The following is an 18,232-nucleotide window of genomic DNA, read 5'->3' on the forward strand; positions in this document are numbered from 1 at the left end:
AACAGCTTGTAAGCTGAATATGAAACTGAGTCCATACAGAATAGGTGCATTATAGCAGAAGGCTCCTTCCGTCAGCTCATAGTTTAATGATGCGCGCAGGCGGCCTCCGCTGATGCGGCAGTATATGCATCTTACCGGATGCGCTCACCTGCTGCTCGCACAGACCACTTCATGCGGCTTAATTCTGCGCTTTGACAGAGTTCTGTCAAAGTCAGAGGTTGATACCGACCTGAAACAAAAGCACGCATTATCACGGGGAGGGGCGCTTCATTGCTTGCTGAGTGTGGTGTCGAGGGAGACTCGGAGGCGCGTCGCCATCACCCACCTGTGACTTGGCCAATTTCTTCTCCAGCGCGTCGTTGTCTCGCTCAGTCTGCTGAAGACGTTTATTAAGCTCCACGATGTCTCCCTTCAGTGAAGCCAGGGCTGCTAAATGGAGCTGTAAAACATAATCAAAGCACAGCGGGGTTAATAAACTCGCCATCTGCTGAGGGTTCTCCATCACACAGACTGAATAATGATGTCAACACTGGCGGCCGACGGAGGAGCGCTTCGAATTCCCAAACACACTATGATGCCAGCCAGATAGCCAGGGTTCACCTATCGCCCATTCCGAGAAAAGATATTGGGATTTTTATGGCCGAGGATTGTGATGATAACATTTGAGTCAGTCAACATCATGATACATACTTTAGCACAAAAAATGCTGTCCTGCAGAGATGAACTGCATCCTGTCTGTTTACTGGATGTATCTGCCAAGTGCAAAATGCGCACAGGAATACCACCTAACACATTATTTGAAAAGCGTGACATAGCGAGGGTACAGGCCCTCATAGGGTCACTTAATCAGCTTCTTAAAATGAGGTTTGGGTGTGATGTTTTGATCATTAGGGGATAAACAAACATTATGTTTCAATACATTTTTATTCAAATTTTACTTCATGTAGACATTGACATCATTTAGGGGTCACCAGAGGACGCAGTTGCGACCCCTAGCTTCCCCTTGCTACCCCTGGCCCTTCCTTTGCTAACTCTGGCCTCAGAGGTAGCAAACTCCGTGCCAAGAACACAGGGGTGTATTGCATTATCAGGGTCAGGCTCTAAGCTCTTGTTCTGCTCATTTTTAGGTCTCGCCTGAGCCAGCGCTTTAGCGCTGCTCTGGCGAGACTTATAGTAAGCGAGTTTTGGAAGTGCAAACAGTGGCTTTTCAGGCCTCCAAATACAGTGCATGTGCGCCGTCCAGGCACGCGCACCATTTGGAGGCCTGAAAGCACTCGTTTGCTTTCACGGGCCACACGGCCGCTTTGAAGTGTGATCGCGATCGCGATCACTTACATTTCGCGGGCGCTTTGATGTTCTCAGTGAGCCGCGCGGCCACTGCGAACATCAAAGCGCCCGCGAAACGTACACGCCATTTGCCACTCACAGATAACTCCGAAAATACTTCATGTAAATCAGTTTGGAATGTTCTCACTTCAGCCTCAGCACAACCTCATTTCCCCCCCTGTTTTTCATCTATCACTTTAATACTTCAAGTCTCAATCCACTTTTTTTCTCATCACATTTCCTTTGTTTACCGTTTTTTCGTTTCTTTCTCAAATCCTGGTGCTTGCTTGCTCCTTTTACTGTTTCGCGCATTCTACTTTCTGACTGCACCTCCCCCGTCTCAAAATTCTCGTGTTTTTTAATCCCATCACCTCCCGCACGGGCTCTCTGTCTTCCCTTCAGTATGGTATGTGTGTTTTTCTCTATCCACTGTTGCAGGTTCCGTTTATTTCTCTTTTACTTTCCGTTCCTCATAATGTCGCACCTCATTTCCCCCCTGTTTTTCATCTATCACTTTAATACTTCTGTCTCAATTTCCTTTGTTTACCCTTTTCTCGTTTCTTTCTCAAATCCTGGTGCTTGCTTGCTCCTTTTACTGTTTCGCTCATTCTACTTTCTGACTGCACCTCCCCCGTCTCAAAATTCTCGTGTTTTTTAATCCCATCACCTCCTGCACGTGCTCTCTGTCTTCCCTTCAGTATGGTATGTGTGTTTTTCTCTATCCACTGTTGCAGGTTCCGTTTATTTCTCTTTTACTTTCTGTTCCTCATAATGTCGCACCTCATTTTCCCCCCCTGTTTTTCATCTATCACTTTAATACTTCTGTCTCAATTTCCTTTGTTTACCCTTTTCTCGTTTTTTTCTCAAATCCTGGTGCTTGCTCGCTCCTTTTACTGTTTCGCTCTTGCCTCCCATATCTTTCTTGTGTCCTATTCTATGCTTAATCATTTTACATCGCTCTCATTTTCCTTTTCTTATCTTTTGTCTCGTGTCTGCTCCATTCTCTCTCCTCTTCCTAGTACTGCTTCTTCACCTTCAGCTCCCTCGTCCCAGTGTTGTAAATTTATGCAGGAGCTGCTCTCAGCACTTACCATCTTTCACTCGCGTTCACACATGGAGTTTGTAGTACTTTTTCTGTGCGGAAATGCGGTAGTAGTGCTGAAGAGAAGTAGCCACTGTGTAGTGCTCGGATCTGTGTTTCTTCGGTGCGTTATTTTTTTATGAATACATGTTGTGGGCTAATCAACATGCATGTGCAAAGCGCGGTTGAAAAATACTAAGCAAGCATAAGCTGTCGGGCGTTCACTAAATAGCAGGTATTAGGTATAGCATGCCAAGAAACGTCATGTCTGGCATTCTCTGCAAACTATCACGTGATATTCAGTGTAATGCTGACGGAATGCTCCAAGCACGCCCTTAACCGCTGCAACAAGCTGTCCTGGCAACAGAGCGCCCTAGGAAAGCAAACATACGTCTACGTATTGCCAATGCATTTGTGCTACACACTACATTTTGCAACATAGACGAAACGACACCTAACATAGCGCACAGACGAACTATGAACAGACCCCGCATACCGACAGGTTATGATACCTGGGCATCTGCACGGGAAAGAAAAGCAGAGATGATAGGCAATACATGTTGATATACATCAGGACAGAACCAAATTGGAACCACACCAGGGGCGAAAAAAAGAAGCATAAAAAGTTGTGCCCGAGAAAATTGGTATAAGTGAGCTTGACTGTCGCCTGACAAAGGTCTGGAAACAGGCATATAACATTGCTTTCACCAAACAACAATGGCCTCAATGATACACGCTTTCTGCGCCAGGAGAAACAAGCATTAGAGCTGCAATAGTTCTCGCTTTTTACTAATTTAAAGATATTGCCATTGCTATAAAAATAGTTTATAAAACAAATACATAAAGTCAGGCCATTATCATTTAGAATGCCAATAGATACTATTACATTATTAATAGCAATGCAAACTGCTCACACTTCCCTAATGCGAGACCCATTGCATTGCAAATGCTTGTTATTACATTGATAGTGAATAATAGTTTATTATTCACTATTAGTGTAATACAAAGTGGAGCAGTAAGATATGAACCTTCACTGGAATCTTAGATAAGAAAAACAAAATGGTTTTAATGTATGTTGTGTGTGCATGTGGGTGAGAGCGAGTGTGTGAAAGAGCGTGTATATGTGAGAGGATGTGTGTTTGTATATGGGATCATGGGTGTGTGTGTGTGTCAAAATAAATGTGTAAGTATAAGTGAGTCAGAGTAACAGATTGTGAATGAGTGATTCAGAGTGAGAGTGAGTGCACAAGAGTAGGTGGAAATTAATTAGTGCAAGTGAGTGCGAATGATAGAATGAGTGTGAGTAAATGAATGTAAGTAAGCATGTGGTGTTTTGCTTGCAGATCCGCCGTTGGACCTGGCATAAAATACCTATAAAAGCCCCTTTATAGAAGCACCCTTATAGAAGCACCATTATAGAAGCACCCCTGACAAAATGTTGGCACTGGAATACGGGAGGCAATAATTGCATAGGGGATACCCTGGGCAAAATGCTACTTCTGGCAGCCTGTAAGTACGTTTAGGCCTGGAGCACTCATAAGAAAATGGCAGCACTGGCCTTCTGGAGGAAATTCTTGGCATAGTTGGCGTCTGTGGCAAATTTCTCTGTGACAAATTTCTGGTGTTGGCACATTGGAGGAAATTCTTGGCATAGTTGGCGTCTGTGGCAAATTTCTGGTGTTGGCACATTGGAGGAAATTCTTGCATATGGGAAGACAACTGTGGCAATGTCATGAGGCCATCCATGGCAAAATGTGTCCCTTTACATATTAGACATAACCTTTGGCATAAGGGACCTCCATAGTGCAAGAGAAGCAGTATTAGGAAACTTCTGGCTCTGGCATATTGTATGTAATGTTTGGGCAAGAGGAGCAACCATGGCAAAATGCTGGTCCCACCAATGGAGGTAATTTTTGACATAAGGGGGCACCCATAGGACATTTGAAAACATACTTTGGTGAACTCATGGGAACTGTCATATTTTATTAGCTTGGCCTTCCATTAAAGAACTTGAATATTTAGTGAGTGTCTTTTAGAGCCTGTCGGTCTTTAGCAAATTTACGTGAAAATTGTGCATTAAAATACACTAGTAAAGCCCATTTTTTTAACCATTTTCTCTGGGGAGAGAACCCCTACCCACTGTTCTCCCCTAGAAGAATATGACATATTCATTATGCAATTATGCAACTTCAGCAATGTTAATTATTATGATGTCATCAGGATTAAGGTTATATGACATCACTTCTTGGGACGATGCCGGATCAAAGGTCATATGATGTCATTTTCTGTGCCTTCTTTAAAGTCAAAGGTTATATGATGTCACTTCTGCTACCCCAGACATTTTGGTGAATTGAAGTCCATGCATGTAGATCGACAAAATCATCAGGAGATGTATTTGGTGTAAACAATGCTGTCATCGGAAGATGTGTAGATCCTGAGCACTGATTTGTGGCGGAAGCAGGGTGAGTTCACGGGTGATTTTGGGACTGCTATCGGAGTACGTATACTGCTACTGGGAAAATCGATTACTTGCTGTTCACACTAGTACAGATGTTCAGACAAGGTGTCTTTGCACATATCTCTGTACCAGGGGCAGAGCAGTGGCGTAGCTAGGGGGGGCGGTGGGGGCGGTCCGCCCCAGGCAACACTATTTTGGGGGCGGACAAAGGCATTCAGATAAGGCTCGGCTTGCTTTCGTGGACGTTCGGGGACGGGCAGAGAATGAATAGGACTCGGGCAATGTCCTTCTTTTTTTGTGCTGGCAGCTGTCCCCACCTCTCTTACTATTATTCCCTCTCTTTCTGTCTTGCTCCTCACTTACTGAAAACCGTAACTTGAAGAAACAGTTCACAACCTCTTTCCTTCATTCATTTAGTTGCTTCCCTGTGAAATGGATCCAAAAAAGAAAAACACTCTTGCGGGAAATGCCCTTTTTCTGACATTTTTCTATTCCAAAGTGCAGCGGGATGGAGAGAAATAGAAGGTTTTAAACATGAAAAATAAATACATAACTAAATAAAGCAAGACAGAGTGGTTGCAAAGTGGCCAGATTGGTTTTATTGACATCCAAACACATCAGCCTCACTTTACAGACTTTGCAGTGAAGCGCTACTTTTGTTTTCTCGTCTTTCTTTGAACAGCATTGTTGTCCCCAGGTGGGGAAGTGCACCATTCCTGGAGGTACTGCAATACCTGGTTGATGGATGGATTGGAAAACAAAATGTGGCTCTGTTTATGGATGTAGTCTTTTTAAACCATACTGCTTATGTTTATTAAGGATATAAGCAATGGACATTGAAACGGTTCCCTTCGGGGCCCTGTAGTCATGTCCTTAACTTTTCAGGTAAAACCACTCACTGATTTGTGAATAGTGAGTGAGAGATCGTTAAGGTAACCATGTTGTTTCTGCTTACAATTCACATGCTTTACTTAATCTTGCATTCCCTACGAGTGTTTGCTTTTACTTTTTTTTTTTAGGCAGCATATTACTCTTATCAAGTGCATAATTTGAATTGAGCCACATGCAAGTGGTTATAGGGGGCACAATTAGGTTGTAGCTGAAGGCAGTGCGAGTTTCTCTCAGTGGGGCAGTATGGTGTTCAGTGGGGGAGAGGATGTGGCACTATGGCCAGAGCTGTCGATTTTGGAACTGGGGAACTGGGTTCAGCCTTCATGACCAGTCCACCAGACCACTATACTGAGGGAGCATATTCCCATGCTAGACCTTAAAAGGCCCCACTAGACTTTAGAAGGCTTGATGTCTTAGCACAAGCAGATGTACCCTAGTGGTGTCAATTGTGAGTTAACCTTGAAGGCCTGTCCACCACAATCCATACTGAAGTTCATCTCCAGTCTTGCAGGCAGGCCTACGAAGCAGCACACCCTAGAGCAACAGTGATCCAGTCACTGTGACTCTGTCACTGAGGTCACATCAACCTTGAGCAGGTTAGGGCGGTGCAAATGGTGTGACCGCACTGGGTACCTATTTTGGGTGGGTGCGTAGTGTTTGCAAAGTATATTATGGTTTAAAAAAACTTGCTGCCACCTTCCTGGCCTCCAGCAATATTCAGAAACAATAAAAATGTCATGATAACTTCGGTGATTAATGTTCTTCCTAGAGAGAGATCCGAGTTTTGTCTAGTGGAAGGGTTGACTCCTGGATAGGTAGCACAAAGGGTTAATATGCCTGCTGCAAAGAACATGTACCATGCTCATCACAAAGTGCACTGCTTTAAATGGGGGGACCATGATGAATGGTCATTTAATGTCAGCTGTAGATGATGGATCCCTGAACAGTGTCATGTATGTGCATGTTTGCATTGTGCTGAGGGGATTACCAGGTAATTGTTCACGCAGCTCTCTGATGGAGGTCACATGCGGTTTTTCTGAGTCCCCAGATAGATCATGCAGTCTGTGTGTTCTCTTTTGTACTGCCAGTCACCGGTGTATTCAACTATCTATCCTTGGACCGTGTAATGTATGTGCAAGTAACTTGCATGATTGAGGTAACCATTAGCGGCGATACTACGTGTCTCTCGGTTCTCTTTCAAGTGCTTGCCGTCCTTTTTCCCCAGCAACCCCCCCTCCCCCCTCCAGGGGCGGCAATCTGAGGGATAGCCCCGGGCGCCACAAGCTCTAGCTACGCCTCTGGGTCAGTGCTAATTTAAAATCAAATATCGCAGGCATAGTATGTGGCACTACTCAGTATGTCAAACCCAGTGACAAGCAGGAGCAATAACAAAGTCGTGCCTGCATGTCTGCAGCAATTAATAGAACACTGACATTTTTCAGGTAGAAACTGACTAATTCCACTGGGACTATCGCGATCAGCAACGCTTGCGCTATCAATGGTGCAGCCCCTGGTAATCACGCAGCCCCTGGTAATCACGCAGAAACTGCTGCAGGCTTCCATTAAAAGAATCATAAAAGGAGCGTTGAAGTACACACCAGAAAGCTGATTGAGATCTTAATTAAAAACAACAAAAACGTACAAGGTAAACAGGGGCACTTTAAAACGTGTGGTCACAGGAAAACGCAAAGTACTTTGCTTTAGACAGCAAAAGAACACCAGCTCTTTTTTTTAATCTGTATTCATAACTTTTAACCTTTGAAGCAGACAAGTATTTCATCCATCTGTATCTTAATTCTAATTTCGCACAAGAAAGAGAGACGAGTGTTAATTAGCATGCTATTTAGCAATTTAAAACCAATAGAGGTATCTTTAAATAGCAGGTAAATGTCCTTAAATCGAGCTCAACCCGCTGTAGTTTATGAAAGGTCTTTCCCTTTTCATTATTAATGAGACCCTGATGCTGTACATTTGGGCTAACCGGTCCCTTCACAGAGCAGATCACGCTCCGCAGTGTGTACAAGCAGAGAAGCTGCACACCTTACTTATTTCAGAAACATCCGCAAAGATTCCAAGCGACCTTCAAACATCGAGGTTAACCCACCACAAGATATCACATTTCCCTATTTAACAACAAACTGTGCCAACTGCAGAAAACCCAGCAAGGGCATCTACCGTACTCCTGCAGAACAAAAGGCTAATCTTATGCCGTGTTATACACTAAAACAATAAAATTAAAATATTTATTTAGTTCTAAAATTCACAGTATAGTGGCTGTGTGCCTCCATGTGTGATCGTGGTATTCCTTATCTATAATATATGCTCTTTGTGGTATCCTAGCTCCAGTGTGCAGTCTCGGCCCCCTGACCCTTGTGGCTTACGCTGCCCCTTCCCCTGCTGTGGAAGGAGTAGTCAGGGTTAGGCTGCCCTGAGCATACAGAGGGAGAGTAACAGAATAGAAGCCAACCAATCAGAGACATAGTAAAAAGGCTATGCTCCTGGGGGAGGGACAAACACAAGATGGGCAAGCTGGGACAAGAAAAGCCATGGAATTAGAAGCGAGCACATGAGAGTGCAATAAAAACAAACAAATGAGAGTGACAATAAAGTCAACCAATGGTAAGAAATGTCAACTAATGGTATGAAATGGGTGGGCTGTAACCTCCGCCCCACCCCCCGTAAGCGCTCGGTAAGCACATAATAGGTCTTTTGCAAACTAGGTTCGACTGACAAATGCAGCACCAGAGTCTAACGTGGTTAAATTACTAACACTCAAACATAATAGCCACACCTAGAGTCTTTCTGATCCATGTACTCACAATGTGCAAACAATCCTTCAGTAACGCATGCACCAGATGACTTCTCCTTATTAATCTCCATCATCGTAGCCCAAGAGAAAATAGAGATGGAGAGTATAGACACATAAGAAGGGAAGAGACAGAACATGTCACCCACAGAAATGCAAAATTGTGGGTTTGCTGAAACTCATCAGGTACATTTAGCTGAGTGGCGTAGCAATATTGTAATGGGCCACAGAGCAAAAAATGAAAGAGGGTCCCATTGAGCCTTCCCAGTTCTCAGCCGCCTTCACCTATACCACACCCCAATTTCACCCAGAATGATCCATAGTCTCTGACGCCATCTGCCTCCTGACCAAAAACCACATGCACTGACTAATTGAGAGTGTGAGTCTGAGATCTGGTACCATCAAAAGGACCGTGATCATGCTGTCATAGTGGTGACCATTGATACGTAGCTAGATGGAAGAAGTTTCAAAGTGACAGCAATAACCAAACTTTAAGGACGATCAGCCCCTGAAGTGGGAAACCATATATTTCAGCACTGAGCTGCTGTCAATAAAGACAGTTGGAGGTGGGAGAAAGGGACATGCTATGTTGACGCTAACAAGTTAGAAAACGTAAAGCTAACGCGCCTATGCAGGATACAGGGTGATGTTCTCAAGAATATATAAGGAAATTTGCCCCTAAATAGACAAGATTTTGGTCAGCAAATCAAGTAACAATCAATTAAATAACCCTTCTTGAGATAAGATATAAGTTAGAAACCATAAAGCTTTATTAAAAGTTTTAAATTAATTGCAGAATGCAAAATATGGTTAGTTTGAAAATAAGGCAAAGTGCATAATAAATCATATACAGGGAATTAGCATAAGGCGACATTAAATTGCAGAAATCAGTTGCGAGTACCAGATAAATCTGGCATTTAGCCTAATGAATTCAGCATGAGACTTAGGGTCTCTCTCAGAAAGAATCCGCAACCTATTCAAAGTCCAGAGTATGCTACAAACCAAAAAGAGCCTGATCTCTAAGAATCAGGGATGCAACTCTGGCACTTCTCCAAGATGAGCCCACGTTTATAGGAAAATACAGAGTAAAAATCACGCAATCAGCATGAGGTGAGCAAAATGTTACACAGGATCAACGAGTAAACAATTCAGAACAAAAGGAATAATACCTAATGCCATGCCTTAACTGAATAATATATAGAATCTCTGTTTGACCTAATATCATTGGATGTCAAAGTAAAAGTTTAGTTACATATAAAACAATGATGGACTAATGAAATGAATGGTCAAACAGCAAGAGACTTAATAAGGAACATTTGAGAGGAAGATTTCCTCTAGACCTTACAAAGAACAACATTTTCATTCATGTAAAGCAAGCAGTGTTACAAAACATATTACATTCTAATAATGTTTCAGTGCACATTTTGCTGCCCGTGGAGAGAGCAGAAATTTAAACATGGTTACGATTAGGATTCAAGATGGTTTCTGGGTCTAGTTGGGCTAATTTCCGCAAAAACGCAATTGGGCAGAATTTTGCAAATTTGTTTTATTTTTAAATCATTAATGCCACTGAATAGTCATTATTAATGATTAACTAGAAATTTCCTCTAACAGTTCTCAATTCCTAATAATTACTTTTTCAAATTGTATTTTTTTGTGAGTCAATTGCTTTTCCATGCTCAGACTCTGACAAGAATGCTGCTCTTGTGGTGTTGCTGGTCTGACCCTCCCCCTATAAGCCTTTCTGTAAAAACCAAATACCAAAATGAAATGTGTTTGACAAACATACTTTAAAATACCATGCTATGTATATGCAAGTAGACTACAGCCTATTATGTAATGTGAGGATGAAAAGCCAGGATTAGCTAAACCTGTGCTACATGGCATGGGATCAGTGCGCAGCTGAGGGTGCGCTAGAATGTGAACTATGCTAACTGAACGGTGGCACACTCAGGTAGCCCTGAAATGCCTGTAATTTAGTAGCACTGCAGTGATAGCTCCTATTTAGGGAGACCTCGAACAGTGCTACCTCCACGCATGCAAGATAAACAAAATCATTCAATACACAAAACAATGAACATTTCATCATGGGCGTGCACAATGCCCCAACTAAAATAATAGTGAATGCTGACTTGTTGAAAATGGTGACTGGGAGGGGCACACCTGCCAAATGGTCTCATATCTCCACCATATCTGGATTTTTAACCAACACTAGGTTGCATTCTGGGACTTGAAGATTGTAGACCTGAACTCTCACAGCTGCAGTACAGAGTGTACTCCAGGCTAGAATGTCAGCACTCATTTACAGAATCACATATGGCAAGGGCTCTTGGAAGCTATAGAAGAGGGTGACATCATTAGATGAATGGGGGCTTCACTGGTGTCCTGCCAGTGACAGAACACAGGATTACAGTGATGCAAGAGAGGACGGAGTGGAGGGGTGATTGTGGGTGGAATAGTACAGCTAAGGCTGCAGAATGCCACCAGCATCGCTAAGGGTTGCATCTGTGTGTACCCTGCAACTCCTGGATGCAATGGCGAGACATCACACAGGCAAGAAGGCTCACACGGAAACAGCAGTAAATATCAGAGCAAACCGTTCAACCTAAGCGGCTTAACATTTGAAAAACTACTTGTGAGAAAGAATTTTAAAGCAGAGCACACATTCTGCTAGTTTTTATTATGCATAGCAGCTAAATTCATGCAGTGCAGGGTTTACCTGTCATTGCCCATGTTAGATGGAGTTTTTTGCAGGGCTGGACTGGGGTAAGAAAGCAAGCCCTGGAACAAATGCTCTAACCATCCCGCTCCCTTCACAATATCTCTTTCCTTCCATCCAATCATTCTCTCCTCTCTATTTTCCCCCTACTTTCCCCGTCCCTGCCACTCTTTCTCTCTTTTGAAGCCTTCCTGTGCCTACTGCAATTAACCTTCAGGAAACCGGATATAATGAGCCGGTTTCCAAGCTCTCCTGCCCACCAGAGAAATGCCCTGTGGGATAAAAGGCCTGTCCGGCCCTTGTTATTTGATATACCTTCGCTCCTTGACTTCACGGTGTTTTAACGTTAACAGTGACAGTGTGGCAGCCCTGGTTGCTGTGTCACAATTGATCGGCATGCCCTTTACAGCGATTCCCATATATTAATCTTTTCAATCACAATTTAAGTCTAAGTAATAGGGAAACTCAGGTAAAAAAACACCGAGACCTTAACTGGGCAATGCAGGTGCTCACTATTTAGAGCACCGGTTTTCTCCCGAGATGTGCCAGTACTCTCCAATTAAATGTATTGCAACAGAGCAGAAAAGTGCAGGCACTCTCCCTTTCAAATTAAAAACGTGCAGGTACTCAGTACCAGACAGTACTGCCCATTCAAAGCACTGGCTTGGATGGTCAGCAAAACACAAAGGGCATGAATACGAGCTGAGGCGTTATTTATTGCCCCTGATAAATATCGATACCATGGGGCACGTTATTTATTGGGTGCAAGAAATAACACTTATTATGAGTTTTTGGGTAATTATACACAACTTTTGGTGTTTAACGCACCAAAATCAGAATGGTACGGTTATACTGTATGTTTTCCCCTGTTACATTTCGGAAGGTTTCACCTCAGTGATGTCATGAGTGATGTCATTTGAGATGTCATCAGTGATGCCACATGACCATGTCATCAGTGATGTAATATGTGACGTCATCAGCAGTATATTGCGGGGCGTGAGCTATAGATAGCTGAGCTAACTATAACGGCTGACTTTCACAGGTTTTGTACAAGTGAAATGCCAGCCTAACTATACTGTCCCTGAAACCTGTGTTTTTTTTCCAGTGAATTTCTAAGGTTTTTTAACTAGCACTCACGTTTGCAGAGTGGTGAAGAAAAGGGGCTGGGCCTCCAACCAGCTTTCAGAAATTCCACTGCGTTCGACTTACAGGAGCTACAAGGAGGGCTTCTTGGCCCCCAACCTCCCTCTGGAGCAAAGTGTCTTCATCCCCCAACCAGTAGTGCGCCAGGAGGCGTGTTTGCAGAGTGGTGGAGAAAGGGGGACGTGGCCTCCGAAGACCTCTTAGCAATCCCACTTGGGACTTACTGGCGGTAAGAAGAGGGCTAGTTGGCCCCAAGGACGTCCTTGTTGGCCAAGTACCCCTCCTGTTACCTATAGTAAGTTCCACACAACAGGATTGCTGATTTCTGATAGGCCACGCCCCCTTTCTCCACCAGTCTGCAAACGCGCCTCCTGGTGCGCTCTTGGTTGGGGATGAAGTCCCCTTCGCTGCTGGGGGTCCTTATGCGCCAACTAGCCCACCTGTTACCTCCAGTAAGCCCCACACAGCTGGATTGCTGGGAGGTGGTCAGAGGCCACACCCTCTTTCTCCACCACCCTGCAAACGCGCCTCCTGGCGCACTGCTGCTTGGAGATGAATTCTAAATTTGCATGGTAAAGATGCATGTATTAAGTCTGCAGTGTAAAGGCATGAGGGGTTCCGACTGCGTTTTAAATGCTGTTTCCCATATTATTCATGTCTGGCTCTACCAGACTATGTGGTCTCATCTGAGGAAGGTTTCCTCGCACTGGTAAAATTCAATGACTGCTCCTTAAACGTAGCCAACCCCTCCTCCATAGCTGTAACCATTTGAGCCCCATGACTTTTCACTGCTGATTTACACTCTCTGGAAGTTTTTGTCAACCAGGACCAAATGTACTGTCTTGCCAAATTGCTCTAAAAACTGTCAAAAAACCACTTGTTCTTTCTCTCTTGTTGATGCAGAGACAGTGTTCATCAGTCATCATACAGTCTAATTAAAGAGCACCTACACAAGCCCACAAATAATATGGCCAGAATGTGCCTTGTGTGCCAAGCAAAAGCTTTGTAATCAGTTTAGGAAAGGATAACAGCACAAAAAAATGCAACGGGATTAAAGTACAGAAAAAGCTGTCAGTATGAGCAGTATTTTACATAAAGATACGAGACTTTGATCTGAATGCCAAGATCTCCAAGTCACTGAAAGCAAACTCTGGAGAACTGCATAAGGTTTACTATCACCTAAACCTCAGCTCAATGTGGCATAATAGAGGGCATGAGAGAGCTGAAGTTGCATTCATAAGATACTAAAAGTAATTGTTCCCAAGACTGCAACCTGACTGACAAATGCTTGGCAAAGTTTGTGCAAGAGAACAACGCAAAGGTTTTTATAGAGGAACCTGAAGAATAAAACCCCTGAATTAAGTACAGAGAGGAGGGCCATATTCCCAGTTCATTTTTAAAAGGCAACCAGCATGGAATTTCTCCAGGAGTCGCAGGCCTTGCGGCATCCAATCAAAAGACCTCTCTCCTTGGTCCATGAATGCCAAGATGTTCAGAAGCATATACAATGTTCTAACTCTGGTGCATTATTAAGTCTCTTGTGTTAGCTGCCTGTAGGTGAGGATTGGTGTAAGCATTTCAGACATTAGTTAAAAGAGATACAGGATGATAAAAACAACAATTTTGTGCAAGAATGTCCTTCCTAACTAGCAACAACTACTGCTTCTCTTATATGAAGGTCAAAAAGCCATTGGGGCTATTCACAATGGTAACTTACACTTGTGAGTAATTTACATGGGTACGCTTACTATTGCACTTTGTAGAACCATTAAAACTATGGACTATTCACAAGTGTAAAGTTACTACAAAGTGTACTCTTGCACTTCCCCCAACCCCTGAAAAAGGGGGAGGGGCCAATTAGGAGTGTAAAGTTACTACGGACAAAAAAGAGCACAAGTAAGCTCAGTACGACACATGGCGTACCAATGATACTGCAACACTCACCCACAGAAAATAGGAGGTAGGGACTTAAAATAGACTCCCAGAGGAAATAATGTTAATTTAAATTAATTAAAATAGTTAAAAATATAAACAATTTTAATAATAAAAATTTAAATTAAAACATTTTTATTTCAACATATTTTAATAAGCTGTTTTAATTTAAAAATGAGTGTAACATTATTTATTAAAATTTACTTACATGAGTTTTAATTAATTCGGGGTATCACTTTTTATTATTAGAACATAATACAAATATTTTTTATCTTTAGGTGGTATTTATTTTAATTTAAACCTTGGAAAAATACTTTTAATTTATTATATTCAAATTAATTAAATTTGAAACAGGTTATTAATGCTGTAGCATTTCAATCTTTTGTTCTATATTCAACATAAATATATAAAATGAATTTACATTAATATTTAACATAAAAATAACATATAAATACTTGTACTCATTTTTTCCGAGTTTAATAAATTTTTTACATTTTTACTATACTTTAATACACGACGATCTATGTCACTGGGGTAGAGATCTTCCTATGACAAAGTACAGGGAGTTCCCCACAGCTCTGAGCTAGAGTACATTTACTACTGTTTTGGGCCTTTTTTTGGCAGTAATAACTATAGAAGTGCAGTTTGTAAATAGGAATAGGCTTACAATTTTGTGACTGCATGGTTCTGCATGGGTCTCCCTATACCCCTCCCTAACCCCTTCTTATTTTCCCTAAACGTTCGCTCCTTTAGTTGTAAATATTTCCCATTGGCTGTCACCCCCATCCCTCCTACATTTACTACTAAAACCTATACATATGTGTGTAGAGATCACCGCACAGGAAAAGATAGCACAGGCAGAGGTGTATGCCTCCACATGTAGTTTGTGAATAGCATATTGTAGTATGTTTGTAGTACTGTTATAGCACTACAAACCGTAATACAAAGAGCAGTTTGTGAATAGGCCACATTATGTTTACTTTCAAAAAGTAATTTTAAAAAGGTAGGAATAGGTCAGCTTATCTGTGGCAGCAACAATTCAGTCATAAACCCATTTGTCCAATAATACCAATAACTTTTTATTTAGGTACCCTTTATAGTACAGTTTTTGCAGTGCTTAATCTACTTAAATAACAGGCATTCCTACAATGTCTTGACCTTGAAAGGATGAAAAACTGAGTTGCCTTTGCCAGGATTCCAACTTGCGAACTACCGGTTAACGCAAATATCAGCAGCCAAATGTCTCACTGATATATACAAAAGAGTAATAGATGGGATGCTTGAATAATTATCAGCCACTGGTAATTAAACAGGTCCGCATCCCAGTCCATCGTTTTTTTGCCCACAAGTCCACCTCAGATTAGACCCAGCCATATGCAAATCAGCCTTGATCCTGCTCCAATAGGAACTGACCAGCCTGAACTGCCAAGCCAGGTCCTCTCTCAACCGGAATACAAGCAACACACAACCCGTTTTGCCAAGTCGGGGCTCGTCTTTCAGGTGCAGCTTGGCTCCAGTGGCAAAGAGAGCACGGGACCTATGCCTTGTTGTTGTTGTCACCCTAAGAGTGACGAGTATCCCCTTAAGTGGGTCCTGTGCTCACTGTAACATAAGACTTGAGATACACCCTACTGATGAGCCCCAAGTAGGGCAGAACCGGTCTGGTGTTGCTTGTGGTCCCTTATGGAGGGGGCCTTGCCTGGCAGTTTGGGACAGATTGCACATACAAGGAGACAAGCTACCACATATTTGATACGGTAGACCTTTGTCAAGAGAGGCACTGTGGCCTAAAAACGATGGGCTGGAATGCGGCCTCAAGTGATTTGCAGTGGCTGAGAATAATTCAATCCATCACCTTGTGGCTGTTGCAGTTGACACCCTTAGTGCGATGGGTATGCCCAAACGTGGGTCCCGTGCGCACTGTGCCATGGGACTCAATCTACAACTCACTAACAGGGCTCAAGAAGGGCAAATCCAGTCGGAGGTTGCTTTTAAGTCCCTTCTGGAGGTGGACTTGCCTGGCAGTGCCGGACTGACTGTCCCCATGAGGAGCAGAGTCGGTACTTACTTACATAAGGCGGGCTTTTGTCTAGAGTGGCATGGTGGGCGAGAAACGATTGACTGGAATGTGGCCCGGAGCGATTATAAGTGGCTTAGAATAATTCAAGCATTCCATCCATCACCTTGTTGTTGCAGCCTAATGTTGGCTACAATCTCTTAACTCTCTAAACCAGCCTACGAGTCTACTGTTACTCCATTCACCTTCTTCACTGCTTTGTTAATATCAGCAATTATCCTTTCTCTTTTTGGTTTTTTTTCTGTCTTCTTTGAGTGACATATTTAGAAGTCCTAAAAGGGTCTTTATATTTCCTTTATATAATTATGCTGTGGCGTCTGTAAATACATTAGCAACCTACCCTCCTCTGTTCATGCTTTCAACGTTTTTTTTTTTTTTTTTTAAAACAGGCTGTTTCAGTCTTGCTGTTTAATTAAAGTAGTCTTTTTCACGGTCTTGTTCCGTGCTCGTAGATTCTTCTCTGCGGGGCCTGTATTAAATGTTTAGATAAAAGGTTCGCTGAAAGCATAATTTACCACAGCCTTTCAACCTGCGTCAGAGCTTGTGGGTAATGGTGCTACGGTTCTGTGACCTGCTCTCCTCCTCGCTGAACACATCCTGGTGTTTAACAGTGAGCATGTCATTTCCCATGGCGGTTTTGTGTAGCACTACATACAAAAAGTAAAATTTCGAGAGACGTTCTGCTGGTGCTTCTCATTTTACTACAGAACCTAATAGCTCACACAACATCAGGATTTTTCTAACTCAACCCGAGAATTTAGGAAAACACGGCAAATAGGTGTCATTCCAATTCCCCACAAAGGAAATTCATAAGCATTAAGTACATTCTGCTTTTCACCTGACCAACAAATATGAGTTGAGATAGACCCGGAAATAGAAAGAGTGCATGAAAGGTAGACAGCTACTTTAAAACCTTTCGAAGGGTCATGCTGTGCATACTGAGTAAAAGAAAGGCAACACAACTTTCACAGTCAGTTGCACACACAACTGCATTGAGGAATTTACATCTGCAAAGTGCATGGCTTAGGTGTGAAAATCATCTAACTGAAAATCTGCCCCAAAGTGTACTTGATCTTTTTGACTGAAGTTTACCTTTTGATGTGTTGCAGCCCCTCTTGCCATAGCTGAGGAAGTTACATGACCTACCAGAAATTATTTTTTCCGATTAAGGACGTCACAAACCGAAGTGGGATATAAGTGCACATGCTGACCCGCTATTTAAAAACACGCATGTCTTTCTTTCACTTTGAGACACTTTCACTGTGAGTGTTATGGCAGAAGATCAGATGTCGGTAGAAGCATTTTTTTTAATTATTAAAGGATGAATCTTTTGTTAACATGCCTTCTTTGGCTTTCTTACCTTTGCCACATCGCCTGTGCACATTCCACGAATAGGTTTCTAAAGCAAGCACAGGTGCAAAGTATGGAGCAGGTCCAGTAAGATCTTAACTACCATAAATATTGCACAATCAATAATTTCTTGCCAGAACACAAATCCGATCAAAACACTACAGTTTATAAGACACTGATGATTGGAAGAGTCTGTTTTTAAATGACAAGGACACGTGGACAGAGGTCTAGAGACAGCGCCATTTTGTGGGCCACATTAGACAAAGGCAATTACCGAAACCGAGGCCAGAGGAATCCATTGGCTCTCTGGCACCACCGGGAGCACAGACATCTGGTTTTAAAAGGATTGATGCTCATCAAGGTAAGGTCATTATTCGGAAAAGACGTTCCCTCAACAAAGAAGGAAAGAAGGAGACTGACCGGGTATAACAGGTCCATAAAACAAGAGC

At 42.6% G+C, this 18,232-nt stretch overlaps 1 protein-coding gene across 3 annotated transcripts in view; it reads right to left on the minus strand.

Annotated features, from left to right (window-relative positions):
- Positions 1-18,232, minus strand: part of MCC (MCC regulator of Wnt signaling pathway) — a 1,374,593-nt gene that overhangs the window by 563,220 nt on the left and 793,141 nt on the right. For all 3 annotated transcript variants that reach the window (XM_085632616.1, XM_085632618.1, XM_085632617.1), the window contains one exon: positions 326-439. In XM_085632616.1, the coding sequence (XP_085488742.1) occupies positions 326-439 (114 nt within the window). The remainder of the gene's footprint in view (positions 1-325; positions 440-18,232) is intronic.

The sequence above is a fragment of the Triturus cristatus genome, chromosome 2_1 (assembly GCF_964204655.1).
Source record: "Triturus cristatus chromosome 2_1, aTriCri1.1, whole genome shotgun sequence".
Classification (NCBI taxonomy): domain Eukaryota; kingdom Metazoa; phylum Chordata; class Amphibia; order Caudata; family Salamandridae; genus Triturus; species Triturus cristatus.